Here is a 16,815-nt window from a genome sequence, read left to right on the forward strand (position 1 = left end):
AGACTTCAAGTAATGGAGAATCTACCACATCCCTGGGAAAGCTGTTCCCACAGTTAATTACCCTCACTATTAAAAATGTGCTTTTTACTTCCAATCTGAATTTGTCATGACTATGACATTTCTTAACCTTTTCTTAGATCAACTAAATAGATGCAGCTTCTTTAGTCTGACTGTTTTCAGATAACAATTACTTTGCACTAACACAATGGCAGATCTTAAAACTTGACAGTTTTCCCTCTGATAAATAGACAAGGTTACCTAATTATCTGCATTTTGCCGTTACAGTTTCCTGTGCTTGCTATAGGAAATACCTTAAACACTGCAAATGCTAAGTTCCTCCAGCTACAAGTAATTAGTTATTTAAGAAAATCAGCACATTTGTGGGTCCTTGCTGTAGAAAAAAAATTTCCTATTGATTTCCAAGCTCTTTACAATCATTAATCAATGCTCACCACAATCTCATCATTTTACAGATGGGGAGATTAAGATTTTTAAAGATATTTAGGTGCCTAAAGATGCAAACAGGCATCTAGTGGGATTTTCATGGGAGTTATGCACCTATGTACTTTTGAAAATCCCACTGGGGCCCACATCCACAAAGGTATTTAGGCTCCTAGCTTCCATTGATTAAGGCCCAGGTGTCTATCTGCATCTTTAGGCACCTAACTACCTTTGAAAATCTGTCCCTAAGTGACTTGCCCAAGGGAACACAGTAAATCAGTAGCTGGGTTAGGACTTGAACCAGCAATCCTACTAATCCACCTTTGTCCCCCACCCAAAAAACCAAGAATGCATATTGTATCTACATATATATATTCAGTATTTTGTTTTGTAAATGTCTGGCTTTGCTTAAATGCAATTTAGATATAATAAAACTTAAAAATGTAGAAGGCAAAAGATGTCCACATTCCGAAATTCTTTTCTATAGAGCTCCCCTTGTAGATTAACACACAAACACTAATGTCACTTTAAGAAGTGCATAAGAATTATAATTAGAATGTTTGGAATGTCTGGGCCTCTTAAATTAAGTGCTGTAATATCAAATCAGAAACATAAACATGCACCAGGAGGCAAAGGAGAAGAAAAATTGCATTTGCAAAAAAAAAAAAAGATATTAAAGCATTCCTACTATCCTACTACTTAGATTGCTTGGAACATGATGCAAAGGTTAGTTTCCCATGCCATCTACAAATAGCGAGCTAGGGTTGGTGTTCTCACCATTCTGAGGTGAGCTGTCATTTCCTTAGAGTGAAATCTTCTGACCCTCTTCCTGCCCACAGAAGTCCCAAAACTACCATGCACTGGGAAGCAAAAAGCTACATAGTGCAGCTCTGCAACACACCGTGCCTTTGGAGCCATCGCAAAAAAAGACTTTAGGAGACTCCAAGGCTGAGAAAGAACGTGAGCAAATAATGCAAATGCACTGTCTCTTTGCAGCATACTACTACTGCTCTGCTTGGAAAGGATTTTCTCTTCCATGGATGTGCATAGTCTTTTTTGGGCCATAAGGTTACTCAACTGAAGAGAGAACTCTTCCCCCCATGGGTAGGGATTGAGCCTGGCAGAATTCTATGAAAAATCACCAGGAATTTAAATACCCTGATCTGTGATGTGGGACTCCTCCTGCCTCAGCGCTTCCCCTGGGCTTACAATGAGAAACTCAAGGACTTTTTTCTTTACATACGATGTTCCCTTAATAATGTTAAACTGCTCCTCCCACTGACCAACACCTCTCTGACCCATGGTTTATTAATGAAGGCACTAGCTATGTTTATGAGCTCATATGCATATACTTCTGCCTTCACACCTCATGTATATCTCTGCCATGCTGTGGCTGCTTAAGACAGTGTTCACTGCACATAGCTACGGTCAAAATCAATTTTGATAAAGAACTAACAAAGCTCATGATCACATTGCACATTGTCTTCAAAGATTTTTGTTTTGTTTTTTACTGAGTTGGGACAAATTACGTGCCGAGCAATGGAAGAGTTTTGCTTGCTTCAATCAGGGATGAGCGGGACTTATTCAAGATCAAGACCATGTAAGACTGGTAATCTAGTGATTGTGTTCTGCCATGTAGGAGACCTTCTAGGTTCATTTCCCACTTCTAATTTCTTGCTCTGTGGCTTTGAAGGGGTCGGGAATATTCTTCAGGTAATGTACTAAACTCCTGAGGAAGGCATGTCTTGCATCAGTCAGTAGCCTCAAGAATATTAATGGCTCCCAAAGGAATCCCGATCATGTTTTAAAAAATGGTGATCATGACATGAACCTCAAGGCTAGGAGGTATACGTCAGAAGGGAAATAAATAAATGGAAGGGTGGGATGTCAGTGGGAGAGGGGCGGAGATTAGAGAATGATGTTGTAGACTATGGGGGGGATAAATTATAATCCCACAAAACAGACTGAATTTAGCCAGAAGAAACTGTTACAGAATCTATGTAAAAAATACTATGCTCTTTCAGGCAAAGGGAACCATATAGTATGATCTGAACTTCATTAACGGAGTAAATATTTGGAGAAGACTGAGAGTTCTCAAAATAGTCCACTTACCATCACAGCAAGGTGATGTGCACCGACAGGTCAGGCAGTATAGCAAACGTGGGAAATTCCTCTGGCATACAATAAACCCTAGTGAAATTATTATTATCTTTGACATTTGTTATGTGCACTGCAGTAGCGGCATGAAGGCAGGACCCTATCATGCTAGGTGCTGTGCTAACAGATATCAAAATAGAGTCTCGGCCTGAAGCTCTTACAATCTAAGCTGTGATAAGAGGTGGGGGATATGACAAACAGATGGAGAGACCACAAGGAAACAGTGTGATGGTTGTGTCCAGGGGAATAAGCAGCATTCACAGCACACAAGCTGGCTGATCAAATGCTAAAAGGAGCTATCTATCTGTTTCTCGCTGACACAGAAAAGATGCATTTGAGCACAGGAGGGAGGTGTTTTTGATTATTTAAAGTGGTGTTGTGCTTGGAAAAACGACACTGTAAAACGGCATTGAGAGCTTCCATCTTTATAACCACCAACCCGGCAAAGACTGCCTGAGATCTGAGATTCAAACCAGGCTCTTTCCTTCTCTCAAATCAACATCAGTAATAAAAGTTCTATAGGTTGAATTAGGCCCTGTTATCACTGGGCAACCCCACTGTTTTCCAATTAAGCCCTTGGTGAGACTTGTGAAATTCCATTGTCTTCAATTAGTTATTACAGATTAAACCATGATTGAATCATATCCAGCATTCTGTTGATGTTACACAAGAAGGAATGGAAACCTTACTTTAGTCACTGTCATGTCAGCATCCTTTCGTCTACAAGAGACAGTGGGAATTGCCGTCTATGATGTAGATGGTTTGCAATGTCTCATGTGACTGAATAGTCCAATCCAAGATTTGCATGATCTTTGGCAGTTATTGCAAATGTATGTATCTTGATTGGGAACTGCTTGCTTCTTACAGGCTCTTTTGTCTTCAAGCTGTAGGAGCCAGCTTCTGTCATGGACTTTGATACCCTGATGGAGACGATGGTGCCACTTTTTATGATCACTTGCCAAGATTTCCCATTGGTCAGGATCAATTCCAAATTCCTTTATCTCTCACTTGCATTTGTCTTCGTAGTGAAGCTTGGAATGTCCTGTTGTTCTTGTTCCCTCTGATAGCTCTCCATATATCATGTCCTTGGGTATGCATCCGTCTTCCAACCTACTCAGATGGCCCAGCCAGCGCAGTCATCTTTGCTTGAGTAGGGCTGTCACAACTGGTAAATTTGCCCTTTGAAGAACCTCTGTGTTGGTGACTTTATCCTGCCATTTGGTGCTGAGTATGCGGCGTAAACAGAATAGGTGGAAACTGTTTAACCTTTTCTCCTAATGAGCATACGTTGTCCATGTTTCCCCACCATACATGAGAATGCTGAGGATACAAGCTTGGTACACTAGCATTTTGGTCTTGATCGTAAGCTTTGAGTTGTTCCACGCTCTTAGTTAGTCTGCCAAAGGTGATGGCAGCCTCTCCAATGCCTCTCCAACATTTAGTTCTTCATCCAGTAAGAGGTTGGTGGTCACTGTAGAACCTAAATAGCTGGACTTTTGGACTACTTCTAGCTGGTTTGCATTTAAGGTGATGGAAGGATCTTGTGGAGCTACCTGTCCTAATACAACAGTTTTCTTAATAGTGATGGTGAGAGTAAATGCCTGATAAGCACTTGAAAGGTGGCCCATGATTTCCCGTAGTAGATCTTCATCATGGGCTATGCGGGCAGCATCATCAGTGAATAGAAGTTCCCTTATTAGCACCTTTTTGACGTTGGTCTTTGAGTTAAGTCATGATAGATTGAAAAGTTTCCCATCCGATCTTGTGTGGAGATACACTCCATCTTTCACGTACTTAAATGCACAGTTCAAAAGTACTGAGAAGAAGATTCCAAAGAGTGTAGGGGCAAGAACACATCCTTGCTTCACTCCGCTTTTCATCTCAAAGCTGTCTGAAGTGGACCCATCAAACTGGACAGTTGCTCTCATGTTGCTGTGGAATGAACATATAAGACATAACAGGGCTGGTGGGCATCCTATCTTTTCTAGTATTACAAATAGACCTGCTCTGCTGACTGTGTCGAATGCTTTGGTTAGGTCCACAAAGGCCATGTACAATGGTCAGTTTTGCCCTTGGAGTTGACTCAGAGAAAATATGTCTATAGTTGATCTTCCAGCCCTGAATCCGCACTGTGATTCAGGGTAGACATGATTCGCCAGCTGTTGTAGGTGCAATAAGATGACTTTTGGAAGTCAGAGCTATACACACAAGAAAGAAACATCACCAGCGAATCGCTGGACCAAATACCAACTCCACAGGTCACGCCAGATCTAGATGTGGAGCCCACGGTAGAAGAGCGAAGCAAGGCCATTGATTTGCTGTCAAGTGGCCAGAGTCCTGGAAAAGATGGCATCCCAGCAGAAATCCTCAAGTGTGGGAAAGACAGCCTACTACATATCTTCATCAGCTGCTATTTAAATGCTGGAAAGAGGGTGAGGTACCACAAGAGATGCATGATGCAAACATCATCACTCTGTATAACACTGAAAGTGAAAAGGGCAACCGTAACAGCTAAAGGGGTATCTCACTAGCTACTAAGTGTAGCAGGAAAAGCTTTCACAAGTCATCTTTTAGTCACTAGTGTCAGCAGATATTACTCAAATGCCATATCCCTTGAATGTTATGCAATCTATCGTAGATACTTACTGTGGTGATAGGAGGATAAATGCACTGAAGATTGTGAGGTGCTCAGATACATGGTCCCCAACATCTCCGTGAGGTAAGGAGGTGCTATTATTCCCATTTTACAGATGGGGAATGGTGGTGCAGAGAGGGTAAGTGACTTGCCCATAGTTACATAAGAAGGATGTAGCACAGTAGAGACTTCAATCTAGGTCTCCTATGTCCTCTGCTATTGTCCTATGCACTGGATCATCCTTCCTCTCTCTAGATGCTCTCTCCCGAACAGTCCAAAGTACAGAAGAGCTTCCATCCCCGACCCAAAGAATGAAGATCAGAGGACAAGAGAAAAAGGCTTCCTCACTCATGCCACCCCCTCTTTTGTCTGATTAAGCATCATCTTGTGCGGGGTTTTAGATTTTTCATTTTAAAATACTCTGGTATCACAGAGGGAAAGCAAACTCTGCAGGAAGGCCCTGTGTTCTGTGAAGTGGAAATGATTTTTGTTTTTAAGCTACAGAAAGCCCGAAAGGAAATATCTGTATTAATTTCAATAGAACTACAGCAATTGACACCAGCCGAGGAGCTGGATCATTTGTCCTTGGATGTTTCCTTGGTCTTTTTTTCCATTTTTCTAATCCTTTTTCTCATTATACTGATGTTATATTACCCATCATAGTGTAATGCAGGGCTTCTCTGTGCAACTTACCTACATTCAAAGCCCAGGTAGGAGGTAAGTAAAGGCAATTCTGCTATCTTGCATTTTCCTCCCAAGTGTCTAGGTTAGTAATAAGCAGCTTTGTAAGTTAGGCAAAATTTGCATATTGTTAATGCATTAAAGGATTAATCACACACCCCAAAAGGGGAAGAATAACTCCTCTACCTGTCTATAGCAGGGAAGTGAGAGGATTGATGAGGACAAGAACTAGATAGGCCTCCGTCTGCTGGAACAGTGAGATGGGAGGATGGCCCTGTGCAATCAAAAGGCTTACTGGATAGCACGATATATTGAAAGAGAGAAAAACTGGGTGTCATTATTCAAAATAGGTGCTAATTAACACAAGCTCTTCAGGCACTCAAAGGCCATTTGAAAACAGGACTGTACATCTCAAGTTTTCAAAATCTAAGCATTGCAGTCTAGAAGCACAAAGGTAGCATACAGTTCAAACTAGCCACCAAGTCTCCACACAGAAATAGACTTCATTGGAACCTCACTGTGACCTGTGGAAAGAGGACTTGTCTGACGTCAACTGAACAGCTTTGAGGCTGTTCCTCAGGAGGAAAAAATGCAGTCCAAATTGACACACTTTGATTCTAATGTATGCACACCCACACTGTGTGTACACAAAGAGTATTAAACAAGAAATGCATAAGGAATATATGTATATAATATGCTGTATGTATATGTGTATTATCTATAATGAACATTCCATGTTACAGTCACCTTTGTCACTAAAGAAATAGTTTTTTGAAATAGACATAGGAAGCTTATTTTCTTGAATCATAAAGAATCTTGGTTTTTTACATATTAGGGCCCAATCTTGCAAGTCTTGGAAGGATCAGGCCCAAAGTAAAAAAAATACAGTTTGAGCGTTGGCCTGCTAAACCCAGGGTGTGAGTTCAATCCTTGAGGGGGCCATCTAGGGATGTGGGGCAAAAATTGGGGATTGGTCCTGCTTTGAGCAGGGGGTTAGACTAGATGACCTCCTGAGGTCCCTTCCAACCCTGATATTCTATGATTCTATGAAAATAGACTCATGACTAAATTCACTAAAGTCTTTCTGTGTAGCATGGATTCAACTTCCACTGAATGTTCAGCCCTCTATATGGTAATTATACAAACCCATTGACATCAATATTACTGCACATGTGAGTAAGTGCTGCAGGATTAGATCATTGTTTCTGGACAAATGAATTTTTGGTTTAGGGCAGCATGATTCCCAACTTCAAAGATCAGCACTGGGCACGTGATCAGATTAAGGCAACAAATATTCCACACAGCATATTCCACATTTGAAGACTGGAAGTGAGAGCAGAGTTGCCCTAAAGCTGTTGCATACTGTCTGAATTCAAATGTAGAGAGACAAGGTGGGTGAGGTAATATCTTTTATTGGACCAACTTCTGTTGGTGACAGAGACAAGCTTTCAAGCCACACAGAGCTCTTCTTCAGGTCTGGGAAAGGTTCTCCCAGCGTCACAGCTAAATGCAAATGTGACATTGGGAGTACCTTTCCCAGACCTGAAAAAGAGCTCTGTGTTGCTCAAAACCTTGTCTCTCTCACTAACAGAAGTTGGTTCAATAAAAGATATTACCTCACCCACCTTGTCTCTCAAATATCATGGGACTGACATGGCTACAACTATACCACATATTCAACTGCAGAAGGTATTCATCTAGTAGTTGATAGTGATAATGCTTGACTCAACAAGACTTGAGAAGGCAGCAAGTAGGACTAAGGGCACGTCTTCACTGGCAACATTTAACATGGCTTGTGTAGTCGCAGCCCATCTCCATGAGGGGAATCGCTCCCAGAGCTGGGAGCACGGCTCCCAGCACTGGTGCACTGTCTATACTGGCATGTTACAGGGCTGAAACTTGCAGCACTTGGGGGGGGGGTGTTTTTTCACACCCCTGAGCAAGGAAGTTGCAGCGCTGTAAAGTGCCAGTTTAGACAAGCTCTAAGTGAGGAAGGGGAGATTGTTTAAAAAAAAAACCTATATATTCTACTTCTATATACTGTACCTCTGAAGGGGTGACCACTCTCCATCTGAATGGGTGTATGGTACAGACTGCGAAAGCATACTGATTGCAGAAGCATTTATCTCAGACACTTCTTCACTAAACATATCCGTAACAGATATCCTGAGCACAAAAACAAACAAACTGGAAGTTAAAATAATGCCTGAATATTAATTTTCCTCATATCTCAGTTAATAGAATAATGGAGACATGTTCTAGTAAGAAGACATGCAGATGTTGGTACAAAATCAAATAGTGGGAGAAAACCACAGTCTCACTCATACCCTGTAGTTCCACAGATATCATTCTTCTCGTCACTTTGCTATCAATTTCCTAGGTTAAAACTCATTCTCAGGACCAGATGCTCTTCAGCCATGTGTGCTGCTGGGGGGGGCGGAGAGGGGGAGCTGAAATCTGAAGAAGTGGAAGGGGGAAGCAATGACTCTGCTACATGCTACACTCGCCCCCTGAATCCTCAACATCCCTTCTGTAGGCAGACTGTGGAAATGGGGCTTCTCTGGTTCAGAGTAGATGCATGGGGGATGGGAAGTGCGTACAGTAGGAGGGGACAAATCCAAAGCAGCAATCACTGTACGTCACAAGCTTCCCTCCTATTCTGCCAGATTTCAAAGCAGAAATGCACCCATGAGCTACTGTTGCTCTAAAACACAGGTAGGGAGAGGAAAACAAGGGAGAGCTAACTGCAGAGCTGAACAAAGGGGACCAAGAGAGGACCCACAGAGAGTTTGGCTCTCCATGCTTGTAACTCCAGGATCTATGGGGTTAGCCCAATGATAGCTCCAGTAATTAGTGGATCTGGATATTCTGGATTAATCATCAGAATGTTTTTTATCCACTGTATGGACACAAAATATAGGTCAAATTCTCTGCTGGTATATATCAATGCAGAGGAGAAATGCTAATTTACACTAGCTGAGGCTCTGGTCCTGGGTATCTATTAGACTCCTGTACCTATACATTACCAGGGAGTAATAACCAAACTAAAAACGGGTTTTCTCCATGTTGGTTTCAGATCAGAAGTCTCTTGGATTTCATAACTAGTTTTGAGGGCTTGGTTATTAATTCAGAAGGCCATCTTTACACACACATCCAAAAAACACCTGAGTCCCCTCTCTGTGCAATACATGCAAGAAACATTTAATCCTTTCAATCTGGCATTAGATCTGCATTATAAATGATACCTCATATTGTCCACGGGCTCATTCTCTTCCTCTGAACTAATCTGTATAGAAAACATTTCTTCATCTTCTGATGTGTCTTCTCTTTTTAAACTGTCAAGTTTATGGGTAGATTTCCTCCTCCTCTTCCTTCTTTTCTTCACAGAGACACAAATCGAGGAGCTTTCTATAGCAGACTGGGAAGCAAGACTGGGGATTGATACCTGTGAGGATCCAGTGGATTCCAGATTCCTCACCCTGTCTATCAAGTTCCTCTTCAGCTGTGATTCCATCAGAGCAGCTCCTTCTGATAGAATGGGGGATGTAGCGAGGTGGTAAGGAATTACCTCCTGAAGACAAAGAAATCAAAAACAGGGGATATATTATTCCCCCCCACAGTCAAAAATATAGGTCTAGCATCTGAGCCGAATGGTCTCTGTCCATTAACCCAACTGACTATCAAAACAACTCAAGCCCAGAGTGCCCCTTCCCCATGTGGGCTCTCTAGGCTTCAAGCCAGGGGGAACTGTTTTCAGGGTGGCAGCTCCTAGAGGAAGCAAGGGAGGGTACCTGCACTAAGGGGTTCTTCTATATAGCTAATACTGGCCCATCAGTAGCTCTAGTCTCTAGCCAGTTGATACTAGATATAGGCCAGAACCAGAAGGCTGGGTCCAAACAACATAGAATTTTGGAGTAAGTCTGATCCATCTTAATGGCTCAGCACCCTCTGTCTCTCTAATGGACCTGAACCAGAATCCTAGATCCAAACCTCCACAGACTCTGCTCTGGATCCATACCCAAAGCTTGTGGTTCAGGCCCATCTCAAATGTTAACACATCAGAATAGAGACATTGGGCTAGACTGTGCCAGGCCTCAGCATGGATGCAAGGAGAGGCCTGAGAAGCCTCCCCACACTGTCCCACCCAGAGGCACAATTACTGTCCCTACACTCCTGGAACACAGAGACTGTTTCTGCCATGTGCCCCAACAAGCTGTAGTCTCCCTGCAGGGCTAAAGGAGGGCAGGAAGGGAGGAGGCAGAGGCACACCCACCCAACAAAAGGCTCATGGAACTACCCAGGTGCACAGCAGAGCATATGCTGCACCTTGGAAGGTACATTCACTTCCACACTCAGTTAGGGCTCTGCCTTGTAACACAATTGTTCCTTTCGCTTTTCACACAACTTGAACATAAAGTAGGTGACTGCTTAGGTTCCAATTGAATGGGGAGCTTCGCAGGCACTGTGCACATCCCAGGGCAGAATTCAGTGCTTATTAAGTGATGGAACCACTATTTCTTAAGTGAAGATTCATAACTTATGTCCTGGTCATGCCCCCGTGATCTGCGTATAGATCACACCACTCTCAGGAAACAGTAGGCTAGTAACCTCTGCATCAGTGACAGGTATGACTTGAATCACACAATGTCAAGATTTCATGGAGACCAGAAATTTCCCAAAGATTCTGTTTATGAGGTGGTTATATACACTAAATAATATAATATACACACCCCAGTTTATTCTGTATTTTATCTAAAACACATTTGGAAAGTTTCCTAGCAATCTTCTTTATCTGGAAATGATTGCTACCATCTAACATATTTAGATGTAAAGACATGGGGAGAAAGAATGTTCATGGATGCAATTCTTAACTGAAGTTAATGGGACTGAACTGGTGCATCAGGGTTTAAAATTTTTCTCATGCTGGAGAATCAAAACAATTGTTGCATACTCCTAAAGCAAATACCTTTAAAAGGTTACCCCTTCTCTACCTTGTGGGAAGTGTCATCAACATTAGTGTGGGCCTCATTTAAACTGCATAGCAGTTAATCACAGAGTCTCACAACAGGAGTTCTAATTTAAGTAGTATTCAGTGCGAGTAATGGGTGCAGAATCATACCTTTAATGCGTAACGAACACTTTAAGACCAAATGTTTAAAAGGACACATGCACTTTTGCATAAGCACAATGCTCAGTGCACACACACACAAATCAGAGATTTGTGCAAGCATAGGCCTAGGCAGTGTAAATCACTGATTTACAAGTGTGCATTAGGCAATGTATTTGCAGATATTTGGAGTGTGTTAAAGTGGGTGTATTTTTGTACCTGTATGAGCATACACACACACACACATATATATTTGGGCCATACTTATTATTTGACAATGGGCTATGCCAAGCTGTCAAAATTTAAACCTGAAATGCTAATTTAATCCAGTACCAAACTCCTCTATGAGTTGCTGTGCATTTTTCTATCAGAATGATACAGTTACACATACACTAGATAGAGGCATATTTTTAAACAAAAGCCCTAAATTCAAAATCGCTGCCACAGTGTATGCATCAGAATTTTGACAAATGAAAATTATCTTTGGACATTACCTGATCATTATCCATTTCCTGTACAAAAAATGCCTCTCCGTTGTCCCCTAGTTTCATGTGCAAATCTACAGATTCTCCATTAATTTCTATGTCAACCTTGGGGGAAAAAACAAAACAATAAAAATGAAGTAATCGTAGGTACAGAGGAACTGCCATATCAAGTCCATCTATTGCTCTAGCCTGTCCCGGACATTGGTCAGATGCTTCAGAGGAAGGTGAAAGAAACCTAAAGTAAATAATTATGGGGAAAGCTGCCTATTGGGGTAGTATCTTGCTAACCTCTGTTAGTTAATGGTTGACTTGCACCCTGAATCATGAAGGTTTTTATCCCATATTAAAAAAATTCTGTATTTTATCTAATGTAACTGTAGATGTTTCATTAGCCACATAAATTTCTAATCTCTTTTAAATCCTACTGAGCTCTTGACCTCAGTGATATCTTGTCATCAAAAAGTATCACAGACAAATTGTACATTAAGTGAAAATGTATTTCCTTTTATCAGTTGTAAATGTATTGCCTTTCAAGTTCATTAAATGCGCCCTGTCCTGCCACTATGATAAAGGAGAAATAGGAAAACCTGATTTGCCATCTCCATACCATTCATTATTGTTCAATCACTGTCATATCCCCTTTCTAAATAACCCCAATCTTTTCAATCTCTCCTCCATGCCAGAAGTATCTCTATGCCTCTAATCATTTCAGTTACCCATTCTATTTGTTATATCATTTTTGAGATTAGGGTGACCATAACTGAACACAGTATTTCAGGCCAGGGCACCCAACTGATTTACATAAAGGCATTATCCAATATTATTTTCTATCCACTCTTTATACACATTTTCCCTTTTGACTCAGAAAAGTAGTGAGCAATAGTTTTCACTCAGCTATCCACAATGACACTCAGGTCTGTTTCCTTAGCGATTTCAGTTAACTTAGAACCCAAAATGTGTATAAGTAGTACAGATTATTCTGCCAAATCATCATGCATTTGACACCAGTGGCTTTCATTTGACATGAGGCTGCCAGTTCTCCTAGCTTTGTAGGTTCCTCTGAAGTCCCTGACAGTCTTCTCTAGCTTTGAATAACCTAAATAATTTTGTCATCTACAAATTTTACTACCTCACCATTCACACCTTTTTCCAGGTCATTAATAAACATGATGAACAACAAGGCCCTAGTGTAAAACCATGAGAACTTAATGTTAACATAGGTCTGTACTGTCAACCTTTTGCCATATTGAAAAGGAATTTTGCAACAATTATGGAAAGCATTCATCATGAGCATGTATAGATTATTATTTAACAGAAACTACAGCAAAACTTTAAAATTTAGCTATAATGAGAGGAATCTTGAGATGTACCTTAATTAAAATATTTGTCAAGATTCCAACACTATCCTATAAATATCATCCAGTTAAATAACATAAGCCATAGTTATATCTTGCGAAATTCCAAGTAAAAGTCTAAATGTAGACATGGAAACTGTATTTTCAGTCAATAAATTTGCCTAACTGTAGTTTGGTTCGCAGTTATTATGATCAACTGTCTACACATTATGCATTAAAATAATATTATCAGTATCAACCATTTTAACTGAACCTTGAAAATACAATTTAGGCTCTTTATAAAGACCATTTAATGAAAGCTTTGACTGCTACATTGTAACATCTTCTGTACCTACATGCAATGAGTTCACACACTGAGAAAACAAGAGAAAAGTAACAAGATTTCTGTTTTCTTACCACTTTCTCTCTAGAACGCAGAACCCCCATTTTCCCAAAGCGCACATGGAAAGGGGAACACTGAAGATTTCCATCTGGCTGACGTACAACAATTATATCAATACATCCAGATAGCGTGGCAGGATTTAATCCCTTGTAGAGCTCCTTCACAGTAACAAATACTTGGCCTGCTAACTGCCCAACGTAATTCATGGTTTGTGCCTGGAAAGAAGCATACAGAAGATACGTGTAGTCAACAAAATCTATGGTATTGTCAAGACTTCTGAACAATCCAGAAACCTTTACATTCCAGCAATGGATTATTTTCATGTTAGAAAAGAAATGATTTCACACAGAATGAGAATACCCAGTCTAATTTATTTACAGTGGCTGTACTTTTGAACAGACACTAAAAAACAAAGTACAGCTCAGAGTTATAACTACTTCCAAAACTACAGAGAACAGCTGTGTTCTAAACCACAGTCAGACTTTGAGACTCTGCAACTCCCAAATATTGCTCCAACTGTATCTAAATTGACAAGCTTTTTTTGTTCCATATCCCTCCTCCACAACATCACTTTCTTTCGTTTTCAATATTGAGTATGCCTTGCCTGTATAGTTGGTCTGGGCAAGTGGGTTGCCCCTCAGCTGGTCCATTTCTCCTACCACCATTTAAGTCAAGAGCAAATCTCCCACTCCAGTACAAAGGGAGAGAGAGAAACTTCATAAGACTTTTCCTGTCAAAAAAATAGTATGTGATCATGTAATTGGATGTTTTTCTAAAAGATCTGCTCTAGCAATTATTTTGGGGACGTTCTTTGCCCTGCGTTATACACGAGGTCAGACTAGATGATCACAATGGTCCCTTCTGACTTTGAAATATGAATTAAACACTATATCATAATGCACACATACTAGGGGGGCCCAGCCTGTTATGCACCCACTTTAAGGTATTTTCATCTAAACAGCACCCCTAATTTCTTATGAGAGCATCATGTGGGACTGTGTCAAAAGCCTTACGTTCCAGGTATCAAAGTTAGGTGGACTGGTCTACAATTTCTGGGTCCTCTTTTTTTGAAAATAGTACTGTTTGTGCTCTTCCCTAGTCCTCTGGGACCTCACTTGCCCTCCAACCATTCTTGAAGATAATCACTAATGATTCATGGATTACTTCAGCTAGTTCCTTGAGAACTGGAGGGTGAATTTCATCTGGCCCTTCTTCCTTAAATACACCTAACTTATCTAAATATCCTTTAACCTGTTTTTCCCTATTCTGGCCCAAGAATCTTCCCCCTTGTGTTAATACTAATTGTCTTAAGCATCTGGTCACATTTAACCTTTCTAGCGAAGACTGAAGCAAAAAAGGCATTAAACATCTCAGCCTTCTCTGCATCACCTGTTATTTGCTCTCCTTCCCCATTAAATAATAGACCTAGATTTCCTTCCTCTTTCTCTTACACCTAATATATTTATAGAACCTCTTTTTATTGCCCTTTATTTCCCTTGCTAGGTGAAACATATTTTGTGCCTTCGCCTTTCTAATTTTGTCTCTGTATGCTTGTGCTATTCTTTATACTCATCCTAGCAATCTGTCCATGTCTCCATGTTTTGTATGATTCCTTTTAGATTTTCAGGTCATCAGAGATCTCCTCCACAGCATGTGCAAATTGAGATTTTTCAGAGGATTATAACTTGATCAAATTTTGGTGGATATCACAGGGACAGCAAAAGGCAAATCCCTAACAAAAAGGTCACCAACTTGCCAAATTTCAAGTCCCTGTTCCAAAGAATGTGGATACTACAGCTTTTCAAAGGAGAGGTTGTCAGCATTTTTAACATGGGCAAAACAGTGTATTTTTCACTAACTTCATTCTTGGAAATGGCTTCCCATCCCCTCCCCTGAGCCTGCCATGCCCTCGCTCCTCCCACTACCCCCCAGAGCCTTCTGCACACCACAAAACAGCTGATTAGGAGGTGCAAGAAGGGAGGGGGAGGTGCTGATCAGCAGGGCTGCCAGTGGGTGGGAGGCGCTGGGAGTGGGGATGAGGAACTGATGGGGGGCTGCTGGCGTATTACTGTGGCTCTTTGGCAATGTACATTGGTAAATTCTGGCTCCTTTGCAGGCTCAGGTTGGACACCCCTGATGTATAACATTCTCTGACCATGAGGAAATCCTCTTCCATCTTTATGTGTATTTTCATACATCCTCATTCATTTCCAAAATGAAGTCCAGGCAAACTGGATCTGATACTTTTTAAACTGCTGGCCACCAGCTAGAGCTGATGAAAACTATGGAAAAGTTTTGGGATTGTTTCAAACTTCTAACAAATGCTGTAGTGGTTGTACGTTCAGGGCATGAAAGGGGCACAAGGCTATTTACAGCATGAAGTAATTCAGAATTCTGACTGAGATTCCCAACCACATTTAATTTTTAAAGAGCAATACAACCAAGAGTTATAGTCTGGGGCCAGGGTCAGTTCCAGAGAATGTCAGCATTCCAGGAAACATTCCTCAATTCCCAAGGAGGCTGCATGTGGGCTTGACCATGTGTTTTACTCCAGTTGCTCCAAGAAGTCTTTTACTCGCTATCCAGGCAGCAGTTCTAAGAACAAACAACTTCAAGCTCAGGGGATATAACCCTTAGTATTCCTCACACTGAATTTAGTGGCCCTCTGACCTCCATAAGAACACACTGTACAAAGACATAATCTTTCTCTGTATGGTAGTGGATATCATACCATATGAAAATATTGTTGCTACTGGGAAAATATAAAGCCATTCCGCTCCAAGCTCATTAAAAAAATCAAAGAGAAATTATGCTGACTATCTGCACTGCTTCTGTTAGAATTTCCCAATTTCTGTCATTTCGTTCTTTGTACTGAACTAGAATGTACTGGCAGATCTGTACCTTGGGACAACAACATGTAGCTACAATGAAAATAAAAGCACTTAGCCAACTTTTCCAACTACCTGGTATCATTTTCAACCTGAAGAAACATGAGCCTAATTCTGAAAGCTGCTGAGCATTGTCATCTCGCTTTGACTGTAAGGCACATTCAGCATTTTGCATTGCAAAACTGGGATCCCAATGAAGACACTTTTTCTGGTAGATGAATAGGTCAAAATCAAATGGTTAGCTGTCATATTAAATATTTTAGTAACCTACACCAGGCTGATCTACGTAAGCCACCACCACCACCTCCTCATTTAAATCTCTTCTAAAAGTTCACTTCTCCCACATGCCCACAATAACTAAGTTCACTGTCTTAAATCTTTTTTCTCCGTTTTATATATAACTATAACTATAAAATGAAACCTTTAAAAGGAGCCACCGTAATGTCCACATACTTTTAACTGAATTACTTTATAACCATGTTTCTGTATCCTTTCTGTGACCCCAATTCCCCACCATACTGTTCTTCACCCTCACTCATTAGGTCACATCAAAATGTAGATTGTAAAGTCTTTTGAGCAGGACTTCTGTTCCTTCTGTAAGGGGCCTAGCACATCTTCGGCTGTTCTCAAATAATGGATGGGATTTTTCAAAAGCACACAAATCACTTAGGAATACTAGTCCCA

The 16,815-nt window shown here is 40.9% G+C and overlaps 1 protein-coding gene across 5 annotated transcripts in view; it reads right to left on the bottom strand.

Moving 5' to 3' along the window:
- Positions 1–16,815, bottom strand: part of LPIN1 (lipin 1) — a 106,927-nt gene that overhangs the window by 28,077 nt on the left and 62,035 nt on the right. For 3 of the 5 annotated variants that reach the window (XM_048845530.2, XM_048845531.2, XM_048845533.2), the window contains 5 exons: positions 13,258–13,458; positions 11,516–11,611; positions 9,160–9,485; positions 7,961–8,080; positions 6,101–6,208 (listed from right to left, as the gene is read on the bottom strand). In XM_048845530.2, the coding sequence (XP_048701487.1) occupies positions 6,101–6,208; positions 7,961–8,080; positions 9,160–9,485; positions 11,516–11,611; positions 13,258–13,458 (851 nt within the window). The remainder of the gene's footprint in view (positions 1–6,100; positions 6,209–7,960; positions 8,081–9,159; positions 9,486–11,515; positions 11,612–13,257; positions 13,459–16,815) is intronic. The other 2 variants (XM_048845532.2, XM_048845534.2) reach the window with 1 other exon arrangement.

The sequence above is a fragment of the Caretta caretta genome, chromosome 3 (genome assembly GCF_965140235.1).
Source record: "Caretta caretta isolate rCarCar2 chromosome 3, rCarCar1.hap1, whole genome shotgun sequence".
Taxonomy (NCBI): Eukaryota; Metazoa; Chordata; order Testudines; family Cheloniidae; genus Caretta; species Caretta caretta.